Source organism: Rousettus aegyptiacus, unplaced genomic scaffold (assembly GCF_014176215.1).
Source record: "Rousettus aegyptiacus isolate mRouAeg1 unplaced genomic scaffold, mRouAeg1.p scaffold_m13_p_13, whole genome shotgun sequence".
In the NCBI taxonomy this organism is placed as follows: Eukaryota; Metazoa; Chordata; class Mammalia; order Chiroptera; family Pteropodidae; genus Rousettus; species Rousettus aegyptiacus.
This window is the reverse complement of record NW_023416288.1, coordinates 49,179,514-49,204,170: the sequence shown is the minus strand read 5'-3', so window position 1 is coordinate 49,204,170 and position 24,657 is coordinate 49,179,514. Positions and strand designations below refer to the sequence as shown.

Below are 24,657 nucleotides of genomic sequence, written 5' to 3'. Positions count from 1 at the left end.
TGGGTCCTGGCGGGGGGGAGGAGGAGGAAGGGGGCTGCGGCGGGGAGCAGTCTGAGCTGCTCTCAGCAAAGAATATCCTCATCATCGTTTCACAGACAGAACACTTCAGGGCCAGGAGGAGGCGGCGGCGCGATTCTCCGGGCACAGAGCGGCCTTGCCCCTGTTCTGGGAGGCTGTCCCCGCATCCACGGACCTCCCAGGAGGCTTGGGCCCGCGGGCATCCACACCGGCGGAAACGCACATCCCCGCCCCGCGTTCGCCCTCGGACCCCAGGGCTTTCAGGGAAATATAATTAGGAACAAAAGCTCCCAGCCCAGGAAGCCTGCCCTTAAAGGCAGAAGGGAAAGCAAATTGTTGCGTCACTTGAAGAGAAGCTTTAAACCGGACGGCGGCGGGCGTCGCAGGCGGACGGCAGAGAGGTGGCCAAGACGATGGGATGGCGGCCGCCTGGTATAAAGAGACCGAAGAGCTGACGTCCTCGTCTCTGTATGCCGGGAGATGGGCCGTGCAGCTCAGAGTAAGGCGACAGCTGGAGCAGAGCCCCTCTCCTCCCAGGACCGTGGGAGGAGGGGCGGTAATCGTCCTCGCTGGTTAGAAGAGATGGCTCCCCGGCTCCCAGAGGAAACTGGCCCCAGTTGCTGGACTGGCAACAGGCTTACTGAGCCATCGAAAAGATTTATATGCAGTAATGTGAAGAGGACAGAGAGAGAAATTCCGGAAGAAGCATGACATCTTTTCTCTCTGTGTGAGTTTCCCGGCACCACCATGACGGCGCGCCCCAATGCGGGGGTCTGAAACAACGGGCGTTTATCGTCTCACGGCTGTGGGGTCGGGGTCTGGAAGCCGGCTGCTGGCAGGCTTGGTTCCGTGCCTCTCTGGCCTCTGGGCCGGGTCGGTCCTTGGCGCTCCTTGGCGTGCAGTGGCCACTCCCATCTCTGCCTCCATTATCACATGGCCTTCTCCTTGTGTGTAGCTGTCTTTCTGGGCCCAAATTTCCTCTTCTTATAAGGACACAGGTCACTGGGTCAGGGCCCATCTGACTCTGGTATGACCTCATCTCAACTTGATGACATCCGCAAAGACCCTGTTTCCAAATAAGGCCGCATCCCGTGTGCTGGGGGCTAGGGCTTTCTGATGGGTCAAACTATGAAGCGTGTCGGTCCCAGGCCAGGGGGCCTGTCGGTCACCCTCCTACACTCTGAAGTTCTGCAGTCACAGAGCCCCTGCCGAACATCCCTCATTCTTAGGCATCACTGCCCGAGTCTGTGGTTTTCAAAGTGGTCCCGGAACCAGCAGCAGCCGCCACCCTTGTCGGAAGTGCGGGTCTTCCCAGAATCAGGAGACGGGGGGTGAGGCCCGCGCCTTTCGCCGAGCCCTCCGGTAACTCTGAGGCGTGGAGAAGTTTGAGAACTGCCCTGCACCTCGCCAGGGAGTCAGTGGCTGACGTAGGGCTGTCCCTGTCATCGCCCGACCTCGCACAACCTCGCACAACGCCTCCGGTTACGCGCACCGAGGCGGCGACTCTCGGAGTGATTCCTGCTGTGGGACAATCAACCCCACAGACGGCCCTGAGAAGTGTAACCTTTCCAGCTGCTCCAGATGTCAGCACCAGGCTGGCCCTCTGCCTAAGCCTTTTGGGGTAAAGTTCAGGACCCGTCCACCCCACAGCCATGCCGCATATAAAAGCCAGAGGTCACTGTGTTTATTTACTTGGATTCTTGCCTAATGTGATGATGGGGGGCGGGGCAGGAGGAAGGAATAAAATGATTAAGCAAAACCCTAGGAAGTGGGCCGCTGGTGCAGGGGGCTCCTTCTGGGACCAGGCAGGCCGGCGGGTTGTTTTGTTTTGGCCAGTAATAAACCTCAGGGCGCAGCTCCGCCCAGCCTTTCTTGGGCAGCGGGGAAAACTGGGTGAAATGTCTTGATTGCTGAGGCCATAACGTTTCCAGAATCTTATGCTATTTCTTGAGAAACTTCATGCCTTAAAAATAGAAGCCAAGGCCACTTCCTGGGAGCTAGAGGGACCGTCGGAGTCCGATGAAGCCCTCAGAGGAAGGACTGACGTCCCTGCTTGGAAGTCTGGCCCTGGCCCGGGGCACACGCCACTGCTCTGCAACAGGGCTTGACCTAGCAGGTGGGGACTGAAGGTCACGGGCCCGACCGCGACCTTCAGTGCGTCGGGTGCGGGAGCTGTAGCAGCTCTGCGTTCTTCCGTTATCACGGCAGGTAGACCACGGTGTTTTTGATATGCTGGGCCAGACTGAAATGAAATACTGTTTTCGGATTTGGTAAACTTGGAGAGGTAATCCGTGCTTCTCCACCTTGCCTCTTGGGACATGTAGCCCAGGAAGTCCAGCCGCTGCTGGGGACATGGCTGTTGAGGGCTCGGGAGCCCCAGACCCGAGACGCACGTCAGCTCCGGGACCAGGGCTGCCGTGCCCCGAGTTTCAGTGCGATGCTCCCTTTATCCGGGTCCCCTGCGGGTGTCAGGCTCGCGGGTCCTGTTCACACGTGGTGCGGCGCTGGGAGGGCCCTCTGTGCCCCGTGTCCCTCCTCCGACAACAGGGACGCCGAGCTCGCTCACAGCTTCTGTCCGGTTCGACCTGCAAAACAGACTTCCCCTGGTCACGCGAGGAAACGTCGGAAGGATGGCTAACACAAAAGTTTGGCTCAATGTACATGTTTTTAGCGTAACGTGAAACTTTTCCTCCCTTGGGGGAGGCAAAGGAGATAGAGTGGTTCTGGAATTTTCCGAGGGATGCTTTGGAAGGCATGCTGGTTTCTGCTGGTGCGGCCTTGGTGGCAGCCTCTGTGCACAAGAGTCTTGGTCAGCTGGAGTGACCACGGCAGCCGAAGGCCTTCTGCAGGCGTGCGCTCCTCCCGCGACACCGCGGGGCTCCTGGCGGGGTGGGGGAATGGGGAGCAAGGCAGCCGGGCGTTTCCATGGGATCCAGACTCTCCGAGAATTGTTAAACCCGCCCCCGTTTAGACAATGACCCAGGCGGCAGGACGTGATGGGTCCTGGTAACCTGGTAACGGAGCCGGACGCAGCCCGCGCCTCCAGGGCAGGAGGCGCCCAGCGTGCTGCCTGTTCTGAGCCCGCCGGGGTAAACTCACGAAGTAAAAGACCGTCCCGTGCACTGCGTGAACGGCGGGAATTCCGACTGTACCGCGACAGTCGTGGGCCAAGGTCAAGGGAACCTGCCCAGCATGTGGCCCCCTAGAAAGGCTCGACTGCTCGTCCATCCGACAGACGAGGCCCTGGAGTGACACTGTTGAGAACGGCGCAGGAAGGACCTCCGAGAGCCCAGTGACGACACTGGCAAAAACCGTCCAAAAAAGCCAACGTTTTCAAAATTCTGGAAATTCAGGCCTCCCGCCGTCCGGGAGTAAGAAAACGGGCTGCTCCTCAGCACTGAGCCTGGTGGCACTTACACGTGACCTGTTGCCAGACCCCTGCTGGCAGCCCCCGGAAGGGGCAGGATGGGGTTGGAGCGCTTGCAAAGCCCAACACTCAGAGACCGGCATAACGTGCTGTATGTCGCGGTCTCTGGAAAACCCCACCTGCAGGGCCTGTCTGACCTGGCATTTCTTTGGAGGCCTGTCTCAAAAACAGTCGGTAATTTACTTGACATTGGGGCAAGGAGCTAGAATAACAAAAAAGCTTTTATTATTATTTTTTTAAGCAAGAAAGAAACTAGACAATGAGGTGCCCAAGGCAGGCTCTGAAAGGCAGCGAGCTCCTGGGAACCCGGAGGGGTATGAGTCAGGGCCGGGCAGGTCGGGTGGAAAGTGCCGTCAGACCCTCCACCAAGCGCCCTACATCCAATGAAACCATCCCTGAAAAACCTGGAAAACGAAGGCGAAATGAAATCGTTCCCACATAAACAAAACCGTCCCTGGACGACCTGTCCCACAGAAAATACCGGAAGGGGTCCTTCGGGACGAATCCAAGGACACTGGACAGTAACTCGCATCTACGTGAAGGACCAAAGAGCAGCGGCAAAGGGAACTGAGATACACGGGTGATTACAGACGAGGATAAATGTGTTTTCTATTTGATTTAAAGGGAGAGGCGTAAAGCGGTAACAGATCTGTTGATGGGCGCGCGGCACATAAACACACACACGACAGGGAGAGGATGGCGCTGGAAGGGGCCCGATTTTTGTGTCCCATCAAATTTGGTGTTAATCCAGATGAATCTGGTCCTCGTCACTCCCAGGGCAGCCACTACAGAACTAAAATGTACATAATAGAAGAGCCAACCAGGAAATGAAAACGGTACCCTGGAAGATCTCTACGTAGAGGCCCTGTGCTGGGAGCTGGGGAACCACGTTTGGCAGGTCACTGTCTCGTCCGGGAACACGCGACACGCAACGCAAGGACCCGGACTGGGAAATGACACGGGGCTCTGCCAGATGCACGGAGGGGCGCCCCGGTGCAGACCTGGGCGGGAAGCCCGGGGAAGGCAGCAGGCAGCTCCGGCGAGCGGAGCTTTCTGGTTCTGGGAACTAAGGCCAGGGTGACTGGAGCACAGCCTCGGCGACAGATGGGGTTGACAGTTAAGCAGCAGCTCGATCAGGCTATGCCTCGAGGGTAGAAGTTTGGATTTCCGCACAATTATTAAAGGATTTTAAGCGAGTAATAAAACCACCTTGTTTTAAACGCCGAGTGGCTTGGAGGGGTGCCATTGGAGCAGACCAGTATACAGGGGAGATGGAGGAGAGCGGACAGGATGCCAGGTAGGTTTTGGAAGGCAGGACCGTGGGATTTGTTGATGGAGAGGATAGGAGTGGTGTGAGGACAGAGGTAGAGGACGGCCCCAAATCGCTCTTTAGTATCCAGTGGATGCTGGTGTCAGGGTCAGCTCCCGAGACGGGTCGATGGGAGGCCCTGGTTTTCGAGTAGTCAGTTTTGAACATCCTAAGTCTGAGATGCCTGAGACATTAAGACAAGTTTGGAGCCTACAGAGGTCAGGGTGAGGGATATAAATTTTGGTCTTCAGGTTAACAGGGTGGTGAAAGCTACGTGACTAGGTGAAATCGAGGATGGAGGTGTGAACAGGAAAACGGTCCATTCAGAGGTTAACGGAGAAGGAATCGGCGATGGAGACTAAGGAAGTGGGCGAGCTGGCAGGAGACCAGGGGAGCGTGGTGTCATGGCAACTGACTTCCAGACGGGTGGTCAGTCAACTGTGTGCAGTGCTGCCGAAGGACACCACCTGCTGGATTTGGCGACTAGAGGCAATGAGCAGTCCAGGCAAGGTGGCAAGGTGGGGAGACATGGACCAGAGGGAGCTGTGGACGGACAGATTAGTTTGAGCAGAATCCCATCACGTTAATCTTAATTTGTAACAAACAGGATTGCACAAGTTGTAGGAATCGTGAGCTGCAGAGTAATGTCGGATAGTTCTGGATTCACACTTACTGTACTTGAACGAATCTTAAGACTGCATTTATGTACCAAGGGAAACATTACCTTTCGTGACACAGCACTTTATCACTGATTTTGACTTGACTTCGAAAATGCTAAAAATTAAGTCTTAGCAGTGATGAACTACACCATTAAATAACAAGACCTTTAAATCAAACTTGGCAGGTACTAGAATTCCTTCAGGTCCTACTGACCACCCCCCATCACCACCTGTGCGTAATGCGTTCCCGGTCACAGGGAGTCCCAAGCCACACCACCACACTCGGAACCCGTAACGAGCATAACCCTCCGCGTGAGTGATGGGATCACCGTGCTGGGGAGCAGGACTGGACCTACCCTGCGGTGTCAACGGTCAAGGTCAGACGCCAGCTCTACCGGGTGCTCAGAAAGCGTGGCTGTGAACTGGGCCTCCTTTGGAGCTGCTCCTGCAGGGTGCGGGGTGTGTGGCCGGGGTCTGAAGTGGGGTCACAAACATGCACAGGACACATCCTTTAGCCTACTGGAGCTCGGGGGATGGCGACAGGCCAATCTTTTTTCTAAATCAGATCCTGTCTGCCACGGACACTGAGCTAAGTGCAGGGAGGGACAGTAAGTGTCTCTTAACGTCGCCTCTTCCAGCGAAGAGGCGAGCAAGACGGTGGCAAGGCAGCTCTGCAGTGACCAGGGCAGCCCACCTGCAGGAAGCGTTCCAGCCAAGACGGGGCCTTTGACGACGAGGGAGGCCTTTGAGGGGAGAACGGCCATTCTTGAGACTGACTCCCTCAGACACCCCCAGCCACGGAGCTTTGGAGGACAGAAATCCCCCCCAGTTCTGACCCTCCACCCTGTCACTGTGGCCTGGTGGGCCCTGGCGATGGCTTGGTGGCCCTGTGGTCAGCAGGCCCCGAGGGCTCCACTCGCCTCGGCAAGACGAGGTTTTAGCCTGTAAAAGCCACACCGCGTAGCAGGGACTAAGGTTCGCAGCTATTTTATTTACAAGTATACATTTACCACAACGAAATAAACACTGATGTATGGCAGCTAGTTATAGTAGTGTAACAATATGCATCATCTGGATGATTACATTATTTTAAACAACAAACTACACTGAAAAAATTAATGCCGATAAAATTCTTGGTCATAATATTATTAAGAAATACAATATATAAATTGAAAATATGATTGCTTAAAATTTGAAAGTGGAAGTGAACTCATGTGGACAGAGTCAGAGTTTAACATAATCTGAAAGGAGGAGGCGCAGGAAACAGCTCTGACCCAAATAAAATCTTTCAGGTTAACAGAAGAAAAACGAAGCAGAGTTTGTCTTCAAGGATAACGGGCGGCCTGTCCCCAGGCAGGATAGGCCTGCGTCCTCGGGTCCCGCAGCGGAATTACATCACTGAGCAGGAAGACTTTCCTTGTGAAGCGGCCCCATCGATTTTTTCTGCCTCCAAAATTATCCTTCTAAAAACATCAACAGCAGTCTGAAAGAGAAAACCAAACTGTCAGCTTCAAAGTGGAGCCTGAGATGCGTGCGCCGCTGGCTGGACAGAGAAGGCCCGCGGCCTGCCGCCCGCAGGCGGAGGTGGGCGGAGAGGTGGCTGCAGAAGTGCAGGCGCCTCGGCCATCCCTCTCCCCACCCGGCCCGGGACCGCCAGAACGACTCCTGCCACGTGGGCTTCCGAGCCGCCCTCATCGGTCCCCACAGGAAGCCCACCCACCACCCGCTGCTGTCTCAGTCCAGCCCTCCCAGCACCCTCATGGGGCCTCTGGACCGCCACGGTCCAGTATCGGCCAGAGGCCCCCTCGCCTGCCGGCTGTCCTCTCCCTTGGGACGCCGCTGGCCTGAGCCCTTCCTGCGTGCACCCTGTCACATCCCTGGTGCTGCGGGGCCTCAGGCGGGTGGCCCTCACTCCTCACACCCCTCCCTCCCATCTCAACACTCGGCGCTGACTCTTAGGACGTGAGAGGATCGGTGTCACCTCTGAGTCCCGATTCCGAGCTGCGGGGAGACTCCGAGTCACTCCCCTTCCTTCTGGAGCGGCGCCCCTCCCAGGGCCCCGCCTCAGGGCCAACCCTGCTCGCCCTGCGCCCTTCGGCCAGGAAACCCTCTCTCAGGCTGAACCACGGTCAGGACCGTCAGTCCCTGCGATAAGAAAAGGACGCCCCAGTTCTCAGGAGGCTCGCGCGGCAGTCCGGGATCTTGCCATCACCCACTAGCACCCCAGTGTCAAGGACCCCACCTTCCTTCTCATGCTCCGATGTCCCCAACTCGACAATCCTCTACCCCACAGGGACCTGCCTCTCCCCGACCCCCTCGCGGTCGTGTACTAACGCCTGCCTGCCGAGTCCTGCAGCCACACAGCCGTCGCAGTCCGCTGGCCTGCGGGGTCTCGCCTCACCTCCCGGACCCTCGGTGCCGCCCCGCTACCTTCCCCTCATGGGGTCAGTCCCCCAGATGATGTCGCGCCTTCTCCTTTCGCCTAGAATTTCTAAGCCTCGCTTCCAATCTCAGTTGGCTGATAACCAGGGTTTACATTTCACTAGGGAAACAGAAGCGACATTCATAGGACAACTCTACACACTCTGTCCTCCCAACTGCCAGGCCCTTGAACCGGCCTCACCATCCTGGTTCCTTCCCTCTGGCTGCTATGACGGAAGGGGCCTAACCGAGCTAACGCCAGCCCCAGGCCCCGGCCCTCCTTCGGCGACTCTCCTTCCAGCTCCCCGAATTACCAATCCCCTTTTTCTCGTGGTTATATAAACAAGTTATTTATTTCATCATAAAAATAAATCGCAAAAAAAGTTTGGAATGACACGTGCCAAACCCTATCGAGAAAACTGTGCGCCTGGAGCCTGGCTCTCTAGAGAAACCCTGGAACTCCCCTTGGTCATCTGTGATCTGGCCGCCGAGGCACAGCCCCCCGCACCCGACGGCCGCAGGCCCCACAGGAAAGGCGCCCGCACCGCCCGCCCCCGCCGCCCGGCAGCGGCCACCACGCGGCGTTGTCACCACCGTGCACTGTGTCGGCGGACGAACTCCGCTTACGACGGCTTATTTTAAAATACTGGATTTTTGGTAAGTAATACAAGTTACTAACAGACTATACTTGAAAACTCAGTAATAAAAAAATTCGAGCCGTTCATACACTTGGTCTGATCACGTGTGTGTGTGCGTGTGCGGCGTCTGCCATACAGATTCTCCCTCCTTACTAAACACACGGATGGAGGGGAGCACCCCCGGGTGTGTGGGTCAGAATCGCTCTGACCTCTTACGTCACGGACGGAACGACTTGCTGTCTCCCCACCTGACAGGGAGAAGCCCGCCAGGCTCGGGGCCCCTGATGGTCCTCGGCATATTCAAGGATGATGTGAGCAGGGGCGGAACAAGGGACTCGACGAGGGGGGCGGGGAGGGGGTACTATCCAGATTCGCCTTTAAGCGATCTGGCCAGGAATGCCGCACCCCTGCTGTATTCACCACGTTTCGGTCCAAGAACCTTTTCATCTTACAGGATTCCTTTCCCATCTGATAAGGTGTGTGCTGATTTGACGATTGTGCCAGGCAGACCCAGCCCAGGAGGGTGGGCACATCTGATCGCTGCCCTTATCTGGCTTAAGCCTTCAGCACAATTCACCTTTTATCTGATCATTCCAAAAGCAGAATAGTCCCTTCTTAAGGAAAGAAAAGATTAAAGAGTAAACCTATCTAGAGTCATGATGAAAACCTTCTGCTACAGTAAAGCACAACATAAACCGGAGAAAAGCCTGCGCCCCGAGACTGAAGAGTGGCTGAATAACACGTCTTAGGCCAAGCATTCCAGGTTACTCTCAAAAAGGTACATTAACAACAGAGAAAAACACCGGCGAGAAAACGAGGCGGGATACGAGCTGGGCGCGCATGTCCAAGTCGGCGCCACGAGTTAGAGCCGGACACGGGACCGACGTCCTCCCGGGGACTCGGCTCTGCGCGGCATCTGCGCGGCTGCGCCCGGCGAGGCGCCGGCAGGGCGGAAGGGCCGCAGCGGGCACAGACCACGTTCAGCGCTAGCTGCTTCATCGCACGAAAGACGGGGCGGGCGCGAGAACATTACTGCCGGGGGCACTGAGGGCCCCGCCTTCGGCACGAAATAAAAGCGAGGGCGCGTGTTCGCGAAGGCCGCGCGTCCCTTACTGCTGATCTGTTTGTCCCACGCACGTCCAGGCCCCGTCGTGGAATACCGACTACCGACTGAACTACAACCTTATATCCTCCTAGAGCGACCGAGACCGGGGTTAGACACGGCGGCGGGACCGAGGCCAGGCGGGTGGCACAGGCGGGGACGGTGCCTGGGAGGAACGCGTGCCCGTGAGCGGCGGGTGCAGCGCCAGGGAGTTTTTAAAACTACGTACCTGATTTTCTTTAGCAGAAGATTCCAAAAAAGCTGCATTCCAAGATTCTGCTAACGCCTTCCCTTCTTCATAACTGATCACCCTGAAGAAAAAAGGGAAACTCCAATGAAAGAGCTTTGCCCGTTCCCATGCAGAGCATCTACGTGTGATTCGAGACCCATTTTCATCGCGCGTTCCCTCGTGCAGCAGCGGCACGCCCTGCTCGGCGTCGCCGGCCCGTGTGTGACGGAGCAGACACCGCCCTGCGGGATCGCCACGGCTCACAGAGCACGACTGTCCCGGCAGGCGCCCGAGGGCAGGGGCCGCTCTGAAAGGGCCTGCGGCTCAGCGCTGCAGCGACAAGCTGCGGCCCTGGCCAGGCCGGCGACTCTCTTCCCTCCAGGCCGAGGACCCACGTGGCTCCAATCCGAACCCCGGGACGCAAAGGCGACTTGTGGAATGAGGGAGTGCCCCCGCTGTCTTTTTCGGGGTCTGCTTTCCACGACACGGTGGAGGAATCTAAAGGTAATTTTCTACAGTGTTCGCCCTCTTTTCTAGAGGAAATAAACAGGTGCGGGCCACACCGCAGTTTCTCATCTGGGCCCAGTCCCTGCCGCATTTCCGAACACAGGACGGATAACGCCACGGCGGAAACTATTCCTGCCCCAAGAACGATAATTAAAAATGCAACTTCAGTGACTTCATCATCTTATACTTGATTTTATAAATCAGCGATTCTTTATGAGCTACGTACCTTTCCATATGTAGGTCTTTCTTATTCCCGACCAACATAATAGGTATTCTATTAATAAAAGAAAAAAGAGTCAAAGCAAACCGGTCAGTGCAGACTTTACTGTGCGGACGGTGCCGCTACGATGAGGACCGCGAGCGAAAGCTGAGACATTACTACTTACTGCACTTTCCCCACCATGTCCAACAACTTGCCATGGATAACTTTAATCACTTCGAAACTGTAAAGGAAAATGCATCAAATCAGACATCCATTTTAGTGTTGATGTTTTTAAATGTTTGTTATGTAATGTTTATAGTGGGAAAAACAGAACATGTCACAGACTCACCATTTTAATATAAAATAAACCGAACGCGAAGAAGTCCTTGATTTTTTCCTCCCCTATCTCACACCTGCACGTGCATGCACGCAGTGGCCCTCACTGAGGACGTTCAAAGCGAAACAGGTAGGACGTTTAAACGGGCAAAGTCTAACACTGAGCTGACAAACCACGTAAATGCAAGTTTTACTCTCTAGATAAACATCTGTAGATCAGTCCATAGTTAGAGGGCCCTGGTGCTCACCTGTGCTCCCCATCAATATGGTGAAACCAAAGAAAACGTAATTGATTTATGGATTTCCTATTTCAATTTCAGACTGTGTCCAGCCCCTATCTATCTAGGCAGCTTGCGGTAAGAAATGCAATTTTTCATTCCATCACTGTAAGAGAACAAGTACCATGGTAATTTCCCCCCCTTAATCTGTTCACTCCACAAATCACTAAAAATATTTAGTTTAATAATTGAGGCTAAGTGTTACTACCGATTTCAGCACAATGCTTTATAAGGATTCACGCTATCTCTGCATAGCAAATAAAGCCAAGCAAGCGGCAGGAGCCTTACCTTTTGATTGATGTAACAGAATACACAAGAATGTAACCATTAATATCTATGGAGTATGTCTGAGGAAAGATAGAATATTCATCCTGCGAGAGAAAAAATAATCAGATGTATAACAAGTGCTCTTTACTCAAAGGTTTTCACAATTACCTGGTCAAAGCAATCGAAGCAAGCAAAAAGTGGATTACGATATTATTCTAGAAACATACCCTACACGCTCAAGATTTAGTTAAGACTGGTTTGGGGTAATAACGTGTTGTAAGCCGGCATTCTAAGACTTTCGGGGCAGGCTGGCAATGGTAAATCCCAGGAGAGCAGGGACGGGACGAAGAGGGGGCCGGTTCTGTGACCTCCTATTGGAAAAGCACGACTGCAGTTTGTCTGTGGACCAAAGTGCAGAACCTCCCCGGCCTCACAGAAAATTCTCAAGTCTGACTGGTTTACTCCATAAATCTGTATTTTCATAGACACTATACTCGATCAGAGCGAGCACAGACTTTTGAGGATCAAAATGAGTTATTTACTGAGCAACTTTAGGAATTAAAAACCACGGTACACAGTATGTAATATGGTATTAGTAAAGTTTGATAAAGCGTAGGAAACTCTGCTCTAGATACAGAATTGTTAAAGCACACGGAGGGGTCTGGTGGCCTTGCAGTTTTCGCCAGGACACGCCGCGGCCTGGTACAGGCATCTCATCCTCGCTGCTACAGAACCACCATGGCGAACCTCCATTAGATCAAATGACTGTCTGTTAACTCCGCAATTCCAAGTGTGGGTACAACTGATGTTCGTGACGACCCTGAATCACTGCCCTACGGTCATGTGTCTTTGAAGAACAAAAAGAACAATTAGGTTTTACTATCAACTCTGATATCGCAGTGGCCATGAATCAGAAAACAGCATTTCCACGTCACAGAGCTTACTACATATGTGAGGGAAAACCTTCACTGTTTTCATTATTATTACAACTTCATTAAGTTGAATTCATTTTAGTGTTGAACCACATTTTTAGTTTTAAAACCAATTGTTAATGGAAGAACAGATCTTCCCACCCGGATTAAAAACAAAATTCCAAATGATTTTAGTCACCAACTTAGCTACAGTAGATCCAAAGTTCAAATAACCTTTTCCCTGAAAGGAAGATGTGGAAATAAAGAGTAATCATATTTAAGAAGCATGGCATAAAACGCAACTAGTTAGAAAGTATAATGGAAGAAAAAGACTCTCAGCTGTAGCAGCAACCAAAAAGGACAAAATTCCTAGGAATAAACCAAAGAAAACAAAAAATATATGATTCACCTGAAGAAAATCTTAAACTACCCCCAAGGGAGAAGACTTAAAATAAATGGAACGGCGTGTCAACCTCCCGCAAGAATGTGCAGAATCAGAAGGATCTCCACCGACTAACTCTGAATTAATGTAGAAATGCAACATGATCCTGGGTAAAACATATTTCTGGACAAAGAATAGCAACTGTGGAGGCAGGTGACTGGAAACCATAAACCTTCCATAGTTAAAATAGTGCAGCGCTGGCTCACGGATGGACCAGCCTGGAAAACCTACAAAGACCCAAACACATATGGGAATTAGGTGTATAATACTGGCCTTTCGAATCGGTAAGGATGAAAAGTGACCCTCGACAAAATGCACAGGGAACAGATGCAGAGCCACCTGGGGTACACAACTAAGCTGGGTCTCTAACTCACACCTCAGCAAAAACGCATTCCAGAGGAAGTGGACTTAGAGATGGAGACTCAGACTGTGTGCACAGCAGGGGAAAGAATTAGAAAAATAAGGAAGATGCTCTTCACAGCTGAATGCCTTTCCAACAAAAACCATAGAAGAAAATAAACTGAAAATGAAACCTTGCAGCTCAGAACATATATAAAATGCCAATTTTCCTCACATTTAAAAGGCTCTCTCAAATCAATAAGCACAGACCAACCGCCCAATAGACAAAAGGCAAAACATATGACTAGAAAGGATAGTTCACAAAATAGGAAAGACCGCCTCAAACACGGGCAAATATGATCAAACTCCTTCATAATAAAAAAAATACTTATTAAATTTAAAATGACACTGAGATGAACTATTTTTCACTCGGCAGATGGACAAATGTAAAAAAAAATTCAGAAACAGCGTGTTGGAGAGGCTGGGAGGGATGGGCGCCGACTCGCCACTGGGGTGACCGTAAGCGGTGGCCCCGTGACCCGCAGCCCCACGCCCAGGAATCTCCCCACTCGTGCACCGTCTGTCTAAAACGACACGAGACACGGGTGGCGGCACCGCTGGTGGGAGCGAGACTGGAATCGAGCTCACCGTGGGTCCAGAGTTAAGTCAGGGAACAGCTGAACAAGATGCGCCGCCATGGGGAAAACGGGCCGCGTGCGCTGGGGCGGTGCAGGCTCCGAGACGGAGATGCAGAGCGACGCTGCTTTTTGCGTAAAAAAGAGAATCATCACCTAAAACTGTATTTGCACGTTCATGCGAAAAACATCCTGGCTGCGCGCACCAGAGACCGATGCCAGCGGCCACCAGGTGGGGCTGGGGTGGCTGGCAGGGGAAAGCTGTACGTTTTGACTCTTTACCTTTCTGTGCTACTTCTTTATTTCTGCAACATGAGCATTTACTACTATTAAGAAAAGTGAATCATATTTGTGTTTTTTAAGGGGAATTTGACATTATAACATTGACTGTCACTGACCAAAATATTTCACGCAAACTAAAAATAACCAGCTTGGATCTACCTAGGTTCGCGGGCGTCCTTAGCTGGGCACTTACACGAGCCGTAATTCCAACTGCTCAGCAGACAGCACTCGCCGTCATATACACTACGCAGCAATTTCTTATGTGCAATTTTACTCCCACAATGTGCAAGCCCGTGAACGAACCGATCAGATGACTTTTAAAGAATGTGCCCCTTAATCACCCTTCCCTACTATTAGCAGCCTTAGCCCCGGAGCCAGCCCACATGAATCCGATTTAAAAACAGATCCCAGAGCAGTGAACGGAGCGTCACCTCATCTGCTGTCTCCAGGAGGAGGGCGAGGCCGCAGCAGGAGGAAGTGCCCGTGCCGCTCCATGCACGGTCAGCGCTGGCAGAAACCTTTTATTTCCTGGTCTCCTGACTGTGAATGCAGCCTTTAAGAAGTCCGAGCTGCCATGAGAACAAATTCTTCAAAGTAGCTGAATATGTGTGTGTGTGTGTGTGTGTGTGTGTGTGTGTGTGTGTGTGTATATCATGCCAAAATTCTCTAAATATTCTTATCTGGCGGAAACACGAACCAGAGGAGCGAGAAGGGCAGAGCCGGAATGGACCTTGCTCGGGCCGCGCTCGCAGCACGTGCTCACTCCCCGAGAGCGCCGACCCTTTGGGGTCATTCTTTGCATCACTCCGTAGTTAAAACTGTTACAGGCATGTGATGGCCAAGTTCGCCTTCATGCTGTAGAGCAAAACAGAACCTCAGAAGAACACGGCTTCCACTCTGATCAGGAGACTCAATAGGAACGAATGTTCTCTCCAGAGGAACGTCTCCAAGGACAGGTCCTACTGCAGGCACGAGACGCCTGCATTTCCCCACGCCCGGCCGTGCACATCAACTGCGTGGCAATGCTAAGGCCACTGCTCTAGCCTCAGCAGCATCGAGATCTACAAAGGATCAAATAAACCCTCTGTAAACTCATAAATTGACTCTAAACACAACAATCCCGGGAAGGCACACACCACTATTACCAGCATTTTGACAGACAAAAAATCTGAGGCGCAGAGAAGTTCGTTACTTTCTCAAGGTCACTGGGTAAGAAAAGCCAGGATTCGAACCCAGGCACTGTGACTGCAGAGCCCACGCAGCAAACCACTAGGAAGCACTGCCTGTCCCAGCCCACAAGGAAATGTATTTCCACGGTGACATTACACGGCAGTGACTCATCGACTTACATCCTTATCCCCACTTCCGTGAGCTTAATGAAACCTTGAAACAAAGAGATGAAAGCGAGCTGAGATCCGGACAGAGTCCTGAGTCCCAGCGTAAATGGCGCGGCCACATTTCTCCGTTTACACCCGCCGTCCCGGCACAATTACGCCAGTGCCCCTTCACTTCGAGTGTCTCATTTTAGGCAATAAACTACGTGTAGTCACCTTAACTGGAAGAGACACAAACCCTAAGGATCCCACGGAAGGTCCCACCCCAGAGGCTCTTTGACACTAATTTCCAAGATAAGCGGCATCCTGTGTGTCGTCCCTTGTGGAGCCTGCCTTTGCTCCCCATGTTCCAAGAGGCTCCAAGCCCCCACCCTGTCGACGGGCAGGTGCCCTGCGCAGTGAGGGCCAAGATGGCTCTGCTCTGAGCCGACTGCCACGGGGCCTGATGACGCAAGCCCAGTATAGCGCTGCCTCGCGGGAGTGCGCTGGGTGAATGAGAGCTGCGTGTCACATCTCTGTGACACACAGCTGATTTATTTTATTTAAAGCTTCCAGAACCGAAACCCCAGGGATCCTTTTGGGCCATGATGACTCAATAGAGCTATTTTCTTGCTTCCCTTGTGGGCTACACTTTCCTTCCACGTTCACTTCCACACATAAGGCAGAGGGATTTCGTTCTGCGAACCGAGACAGGTCCATCCCAGTTCCCCCGAGTTCCAGAAAAAAGCCTCCACTGAATATGGCCGATGGGATCACACTACGCTCACCCGCCTGCCAGTCTGGTCGTCTGCTGATTATAAGACACAAGGTGAGGAGTCAGAAACTGACGGGGCAGCTTACTTCCGATCCCCACTACTCTCCAGTGGACCGCATAAATTCAGCCCAACAGAACGATTTCTAGTAAGAGCTGGACTGTGTGCCATGGTAATGGGGAAATTAAGCTGTCGAAAGGAGTTCTTTGTTCTTTCCCCTCAAGTTCTCTTAATTTCTTTATCCTCTGCTTCCAGTCAATTCCCCTGGCAACCCATTCCCCACATGGCTGCCACACTATCCTGGGATTATCTTTTTGGGGGTTTACTTAACCCCTGGCAATTACCCCCTGTGAGGCAAATCAAATCGCTGTCCCTTAACTCACTGATCACATAACCCATCTCTAAGCGAGCTCGTTTCTGCCCTGTGCCTTTCTCATGCCCTCCCCCTAGAAAAGATTTATTTTTGCTTTTAATGTGGGAGAGAACACATATTACAAAGGGGGAAAAAGCACCAACGTGCGTCTCCGATGAAAAATTAAAAGCTTAGGAAACAGAAAACCACTTTTCCGTAATAAACATAAACCTCCACAATGTTATGAATACATTTAACACAATTCTAAAAAAGAAAATCACATTATTTGAAAAGCTGCCAAGACATGTCTTAGAAATGACAAAGTAGACAGCCAGCAATATTAGATCACACACAAATCCTGAGCGGTTTTCTTGGCCTTGCTGCCATGGCTAAGCATCAATGCCAGGCCACGACTGTCACACATGCTGTATGAGAAACTGCAACACTGGAGATACTTACTTGCCCAGCTGTGTCTACAAGTTGAAGATGGTATTCTTGTCCATTTACTGTGATCAATTTTGTGAAAGCTATAGGGGAGAAAAGGAAATGAAATAGTTAGCTAAAAAAAAAAATTAACTTTAGTTCACCTAAAGTTTGAGCAATAACAAGCAAGGAAGCAGTCCCTAATCATCGCCTGAAAAAGGTTCCATAAAACAAAAAAGGACAAATCTCTGGGTTTACAGCTTTTTTCCTACTTTGATTATTTACCCCCCCCCCCAAAAAAAAAAAACACACTAAAATCAAGATTGGGTAAACCTGAATTTTTTCAAAGAAACTGAGATCAAGCAATAATTCATATCCAATAAAGGTAATCTGAATGCTCTGTGGACATTCCTTTCTCTTATGAAAAAGCGAAATATATCACATAAAGTTTGATGTCTAGAACGAACCAAAGCACAAAACTTTTCATTAATTCATAGACGTCTGGTGTCAGAATACAAAGAGCTACTATTAACTGAAGTGCTTAGTTTTTTTAACACAGAAGAATCAACAATTTTATTAACAGATAAAACAGCAATGGAACAGATGTTCTCTGTGAAGCCACCGTTCCCACTTAGCTTACGGCTCCGAGCAATTTGTCACAACTTCTTTTCCTTACCCAGGGGAAATAAATTAGACTCAAATAACTTCCGGAAAAGTCAATTCAGAATTCTAAGGAGACAGACTTCAAATATAGACAAAAGAGGAAAGAACTATTAATAGTAAGTGACTATTACAAGTAACCATCTGGAACCCTGACAACCAAACGGAACAGATTTCTCCGGCACCCTGTCCCAGCCATCTTGGCTCACGAGTCCTCAAATCTCCTGGCTGTCCGTTCAACTTGACAGAGCCAGGCACAGAATCTACCCTCAGAGCCAGGCACAGAATCTGCTCCATGCACTTTTGCCCACTTTGTGAGACAGCCAAAAGGGAAAGCCAAAGCAGATGACAAGTTAAGAGAGAAAACGGAAAGTGACAGGGACAGAGGAGATCTTGGCTAAATGGCGAGTTCCACAGGGAAAGGACGGCTGGGAGCGCAGCAGCGCTCTGGAGACTCACACCGGCATCTTGCTTTTCTAAGGCCAGCAGGGCTGCTGCAGCAGGTGAGTGAACGTCAGGCCAGACCACTCAAGCCAACTGCCTTTTCTGGAAATAACCTCTGAAGATAATAATTAAAGCAGATGAAAAGTAAATCAGAATATTTCAAGAAATACTGAATATTGGGAATACCCAATGAAACCTGCCTCATCAAGTCTTAAGAAAAATTTCTATTGTATTTTTTCCCATAACTTCTCTGAACTTGGGATGTGCAATGCATGACTGTGCTTTCAATCACCGTCGCTAGGGGGCGGTCATGAGGTACCTGTGAGAAAACCTGCCTGAAATACCTGCTAAGGTCAAAAAGCGCATTTTAGACTCAATGAAAATCATATAAGAAATGCTGGTGAGCAGTAAAACAGCCACCTTTAAGTAGAACTAAGTAACTGTGGTTATGAAGTATAGCTATTATGAAATGATTATTGAAACGAAATACCATTCATTCATTCATTCGAGAGCTATTTTTTGAGCGCCCATTCTCACCACTAGCACTGTTCTAGGGGCCTCAGGGAGCTGACACCCCAACGAAGGCAGGAAGACCCAACGGGGACACCATCAGGGGCCTTCCCCAGGAGGAGCACGTGGGCAGAGGTTCAACAGCGAGTGGACAGCAAGGACGTCAACGCGGCCGAGACCCGCGGGCGGTTAGGTGGGGGAGCAGACAGGCGGCCTCAGAGGACACGGTAAGAGCTTCGGGTTTTTACTCTGAATGGGATGGGAAACCACGGGTTCTGAGCAGGGGAGTAACCCGATCTGTTTTATATCTCGAAAAGATCGCTCTGGTTACGCTATGAACAGAAAAACGGGTAAGGGGCACGCGTGAGCCTGCAACGCAGGGCCCAGGGGGGCGAGACGGAGGCGCGAGGCGTCGGTGAGTCCCAGGCCCATTTCAAAGGGAGAGCGAAAGGCTCTCTTGAGTGACTTCAGGTGGGTGTGAAGAATGGAGACACGGAAGATTCCGAAGTTTCTGGACGCACGATTGCCATCTGACGACACCGGCAAGCCTGCGGGCAGGGCCCCGGGATGGTGGGGGGCGGAATGAGGAGCTGGTCTAGGTACGTTCGGTCTGAGGGGCCTGGCAGACAGCTGGGGGAAATGAAGGCAGCTATGTCGAACAGCCCGGGCTCAGGGGAGACGGTGGGGCTGGGGTTCCTTGAGGCGGGCAAGTTCTCAAGAGGGGACAATCACCAGAGAGCAAGCGCAGAGGAAGCCCGAGCCCCCCTTGAGGCCCAGGGGCGCCCTGGGCCAGCAGGTCAGAAGCAGAACAGGGAGTCGGCCAAGGAGACCAGGGAAATCCTGGTCAGCGAGGCAGAGCACGAAGGTGGGAGAGAACATGCAACTGTACGTCAGACAGACAATAAATAAAACGGTAATAAACGTTTCAGTAGATCCTTGCACATAACAAGGATGCAAAGCCTCCTACACGGAGCAGTAGAATGAAACTGAAGACCTTCCATCTGTCACGGGAAACTGCCTCTTCTTGTTACTATAGAAAAAAGGAAGCGTAACGAGAGAGACGCCTGTGGGTTCCAGGGACCAGGAGAGAGCGGAACCCCGTGGAGGGGGGGCGACTGGCTTGCTCCTGACATCGCTTGCCTGCAACCCTCCCCACCCCGCCCTTCAATCACTGGAGAAATTAATCCAATCACCAACCTAAAACCCCCAAATTGCAGACTAATAGCTACTTACTAGTAAAATCTACTAATAAGCCAGGTATTAGCGATCGCTAAGGTCTGGCATTCACCGGTAAGACCCGCGGTGCTAATGAGCACTGAGAACTCTTCACTCACATCCCACAAGAAGTCGACCCGCCACGTGAGGCCTGATGCTGCTACCAAACTCCCAATCAGAATCGCCCCGTTTTCTGAGAGGAACTTTATTGGTTCATCAACAGTCCTACCTTGGGATGGCGGAAGTTGCGAACTGCTGTGATTCCTCCTTTAAATGACAAACCACCACTAAATGTCACCGTGTCAATTTAGTTCACAGTGAGCTATTGGATTAATACGACAGCAGATAACAAAGCGCATTTGCACACGCAGTATTTCTGGTTTAAAACATTTTCCAAACTCAAAAGTATGTGGTTTTATCATTATTCTCCTGTTTTAAAACATGACATAGTCCCAGAATTTTTGCTTTTGCAGTGATACTTCACAGAAATGTGTCACCGCCAAACGTTTGCTCTAAACAACCTATTCCATATTAAAGTTATATGTAAATTACTAATTTCTTTCAGATTTACGAAACATTGTTTTTTAAAAACCATAAACCCATTCATTCATTTATGTCATTAGCAACAAGTTTTTGATAACCACTCCATTTTCTCTAATTCTGTTAGCCAAACAATGAACATTTTTTTACTAAACAGTGGGGGAAGGGTGGAGGACGGCTCCTGCCCCGTGTTACTGTCAGAAGAGTGGGAAACAGAATCTGATGTCTGAACACCCCTCATGAACTTTTAAGGGACTCATATGCTCCGATGCCCGTTTTTGCTTTTGACTGAAGACTTTCATTGAATTTATTTTTGAGACTGAAAAAATGTCTTTACTATTAAACACAAAGTATTAAACAGGAGAACATTAAAAACATGATTCGGGATGATTTTGAGTGCCTCAAAGTAGTCATTTCACTGTTTCTCAGAATACCAAGGTAAGGAAGTCAAACTTCCATCTGATCCATTACTAAAGTATGAAGAAACTGTATTTACATACAACACCATGACTTCCCTTCTAACTCAATTTTAAATGGCACAGAAGATACAACCGCTTTTATAAGTAGATCTTACCATGAAAACTATCTTCTATAGTTCTACGAAAAAAATTCCCAAATGAGCCTTATTTCTTTAAGGAGATGAAATTCTAAATTGCTTTGTATAGCAAATACCAAGGCCAAGATCTCAGTTTCCTTGCATTCTCATTCCACTGGAGAGAGAACCAAACTTGTCTGCTTAGCATTCGAATTAATTTACTCCTCACCGTGGTATCCGTAAGTGGTAACTAAACAATCAACAGGATGCGAGGAGGAGGACTCCTTCCAGATGAGGTAGAAGTTACTTTCAAACATGGGTCTGCCCAGAGTGAGCTTAGCAACCAATAGGTTTCCTTCCCTTCCATCAGCATACTGGGACACAAAGGAGAGCTGAATTTTTAAGTCAGAGGTCAGCCAACTTTTCCTGTAAAGGGCCAGATAGCAAATGCTGGGCTTTGTGGGCCTACGGTCTCTCTCATAATATTTAGCAAGTCCACTATCACAGAGAAGCAGCAGCCACAGATGTCATGTGTATGACTGAGCACGGCTGTATTCCATGTACACATGCCGAAATTTGAATTTCACATAACTTTCACATCATAAACATTATTCTTTTGACTTTTTTCAAATTCTAAAAAAATGTAAAAACCACACTTAGCTTGTGGGCTGTAGTCTGCCAATTCCCCAATGCAAGCCTCTTTCTAAGTCTCTCTCACAAACTCTGGGCACGTGGAGTCTAACGATCTAGCTGTTAAAAGTCCGTGAGTCTGGCTGTTTAGTTGGCTTCAGGTCTAACATGCCAATCGGTTTTTCGTGAATCCCATGTTTAAATTTGCATGTTCCTGGTGACAAATCCCAGGTGTCAAGAAGCTGGGAAGACTGGTTCCAGGCTCCCTGGGATCCTAAGATGGCCTGAAAGAAGACCAGCTTCTAGCCAAGCAACTTCCTTGGATGGAAGGGTTGCAGATTCTCCTCCATGACCCCTAGAACCTAAACTTGGCCCAGAGTCCTAGAATCCTTCAAGAAGATTCTGAAACCAAAGATTGAAATCAGACGAGGTGAAGGTTGTAGCTGGTTCTAGTCTTCGGTGCTTTGTTCTGCACAGGGCCCGAAAAGCCAACAGACTTGGTTTCTTTCTGGAGCAGCTGGTCTCCCCAGCCCCAGTCGGCTCCCTTCTCTGCAGCCTTCTCTAAGCCTTCAGGACCAAGAGGGGTCGGGGTTGGGGCTGCTAGAGCTTCCACAGGAGTAAGGCCCGGGGGCCCCGGAGTGCTTTCATCTCTTCTTTTCAAGCTCGGAATCCCTAAATAGGGCTACTGTTGGGGAGAGGGATGCATACTCTATTTCTAGCTTTTTTAAAGCGGAACCTGGAGAACATGAGGCTTTAATACAGGACTCTGGGTTCCCATAGGATTGAATAACAATTTCTAGATGGCGGGATCCGGACATTGAAAAAAAAAATCATTCACTGTAAAGTGAGGAAAGTTTTTGGGAGCTTTTTGGACCCCAGCTGGAGATATACAGGTTTAAGTGAGCACCCCCGCAACGCGGCTGCCAGGAAGACACAATGGCTGTTTGTATGCGAAAGGCCAGCTTCTCAGTTTATAAATCCTTGGAAACAACACTTACTGTTCTCTATGGTTGGATCGTAGGAGTCCACAAATTGGCCTTCAACAAACTGAATCGTCAACGAAGATTTCCCTATAAAAGAAAGCAACAGCTCAGTACACACCGGCATATCAAGGCACAAAAAATTTAATCCTATGATTTTACATAAAAACCCCACTCTGACAGATGAAGGTATGGGAACAAAACACATTCTTTTAATTAGCATTTAGGCAATTTCAAGAAAGGAAATTAATGTTATTAATTTGCTTATAAGAATTTAGGCAATTAAGCTATTATGAATTAAATACCTTTGTGACTAAAAATATTACCGACCAACAAGCATACTGCATATTCTGTTAAAGGCAAACGAAATATTAAACAAGGTCAAAGCTAAGCTGATTTCCTCTGGTGTCCTTGAAATCTGGCTATTACTTTTAATATGGAAATTAATAAAACATGATTAGTTTCTTTGGGTGCTTTCATATGTAGCTGTTTCAAGTGTTACCAGGTATAGCTTCTCAAGAGGGTAACCTGGAAAAAATAAAAAGTCTTTACTGAAAAAACTGTGTGACAGCAGAAATTCGGTCTCAGTCACCCAGCATCAAAGGCCTGGGCATGCTGGGCACACAGAAGACAATTAAGAAATGTTCTGGACTTCACAGAACCAGCAGTGATGACCGAGCCCGTGCGGTAACGAACCAAGCGCCAGAGCCCCGAGGTCTCACTCCTCTCTGTGTTACCTAAAGTTTCTGCCGGAGGCCCTCGGAGCAGGCTTCCCTGGGGAGAAGCGGTGAAGAACAAAGTCCAGATTCTGATGTCACAGGGAAGAGGAAGCGGTTCCTCCCTAGTTTCACCCCAAACCCTTCCTGCCTCCCCCGTCCTCCGCGTTACTGAGCACGTGCTCCACGCGCGCCCGGCGACTTCCCCCTCAGAGGAGCCACGGGGGAGCCGGGGGCGGGGGGTGGGGGGCGGGCTGCCAACATGAGGCTCATACTCCCGGGCTTCGGTTCTGCGAGCCTTCCTCCAAACCACGGAGGTGCAGTTCAAGGGGCACGTTTTCACACCCAAGGCAGTCCCCATTGACTGAAATTTATTAATTAAAAAGCTGGCTTATAAGTGGGCGCTGCTGGGAGACGACTAGAAACGCACTCCCCTCACACCCTCCCCCACCGAGTGGCTGGTTTATTTACTGCTCAACGGAGCAGCTGAACACAGAGTTCAAAGTGTCTCTAGAATTACTGAAAACTGAAATCACTCTCCACAGAGCGGCCCGCAAGAGCTTTTGGAAATTAAATGTTACCGCTCTGCTGAAAACCCTCACTGCGGTCAGAATGAACTCCCAGCTCCGAACCATGGCCCACAACGGCAGGCCCTCCCCGCTGGGCCCTGCTCTGCCCACGGCCCTGCCCCCATCCGCTACCACGACCCCCTCCCCGGCCCTCCCCAGGCTCCAGGCACATCCCTTCCGTCCCTGCCAAGTTCCTACCCACCTCAGTGCCTTTGTTCTAGTCATCCCCCAGATGGCTGAAGGTATGACTCACTTCTGTCATTATTCTGGTCTGAGCTCAAATGTCCCTTCGTCAGAGAAGGCTTTGCTAAAACTACCCCATCTAAAGTGGCACCCACTCTATCACACAGTCCTGTTTTCTTTCTTTCTTTTCAGGGCTTGAAGTTATCTCAAATTATCATCAGTCATTAGTCGATGGAGACCCTGCAGATACTCCGGTTTCTGGACAAATGAATGAAATTAAAACTCAGACCTCCAAAGGGCACTCTCATACATTCAGATACTACAAAAGATCTTGATTTTATACACGTGACTAGGAAAACATAGTTCCATAGAGATTAAGAAACAATTATTTAGTATTTATTGGTGCCCAAGCGTGGGCCGGCCTGTGGCCTTGGGCTACAGTAGCTGTCCAGGAACTGCACGCATTTCAAATGAATTGTGTTCAAAAGAAGCCATGTTATATAAGCCAACTCAGAAAGGAGTATTTAGCTCAAAATATAGCAAAACTGTTTTATGTACTGAAAACAGCAAGGGGAAAAATCCTCTTTTATGTTAGTAAACTGAAAATTCTTATTTACATGAATGCTACTGCTTGAAGCAAAAGAAGTTTATTTAGGAAGAAAGAAAAGGACCTTTAGGGCTTTTGAAGAGCATTTCCAGGCATTCAGGTGGGCTTTTGATGCCCTTATGTAGGGGGTGTGTGTGTGTGTGTGTGTGTGTGTGTGTTTGGTTTACAAATGGCAAGAAGGGAAGAAAGATAATTTTCTGCCCTC

The 24,657-nt window shown here is 50.3% G+C and overlaps 1 protein-coding gene across 1 annotated transcript in view; it reads right to left on the bottom strand.

The window, feature by feature from the left end:
* Window positions 1-6,384: 6,384 nt before the first annotated feature.
* The window catches only part of RHEB (Ras homolog, mTORC1 binding), a 34,592-nt gene continuing 16,319 nt past the window's right edge, over window positions 6,385-24,657 (bottom strand). The window contains exons 2-8 of the mRNA XM_016163944.2: window positions 22,396-22,467; window positions 16,900-16,967; window positions 11,415-11,497; window positions 10,697-10,753; window positions 10,537-10,584; window positions 9,804-9,885; window positions 6,385-6,896 (exon numbers count right to left, since the gene is read on the bottom strand). Coding sequence (XP_016019430.1) covers window positions 6,804-6,896; window positions 9,804-9,885; window positions 10,537-10,584; window positions 10,697-10,753; window positions 11,415-11,497; window positions 16,900-16,967; window positions 22,396-22,467 — 503 coding nt within the window. The 3' untranslated portion in view covers window positions 6,385-6,803. The remainder of the gene's footprint in view (window positions 6,897-9,803; window positions 9,886-10,536; window positions 10,585-10,696; window positions 10,754-11,414; window positions 11,498-16,899; window positions 16,968-22,395; window positions 22,468-24,657) is intronic.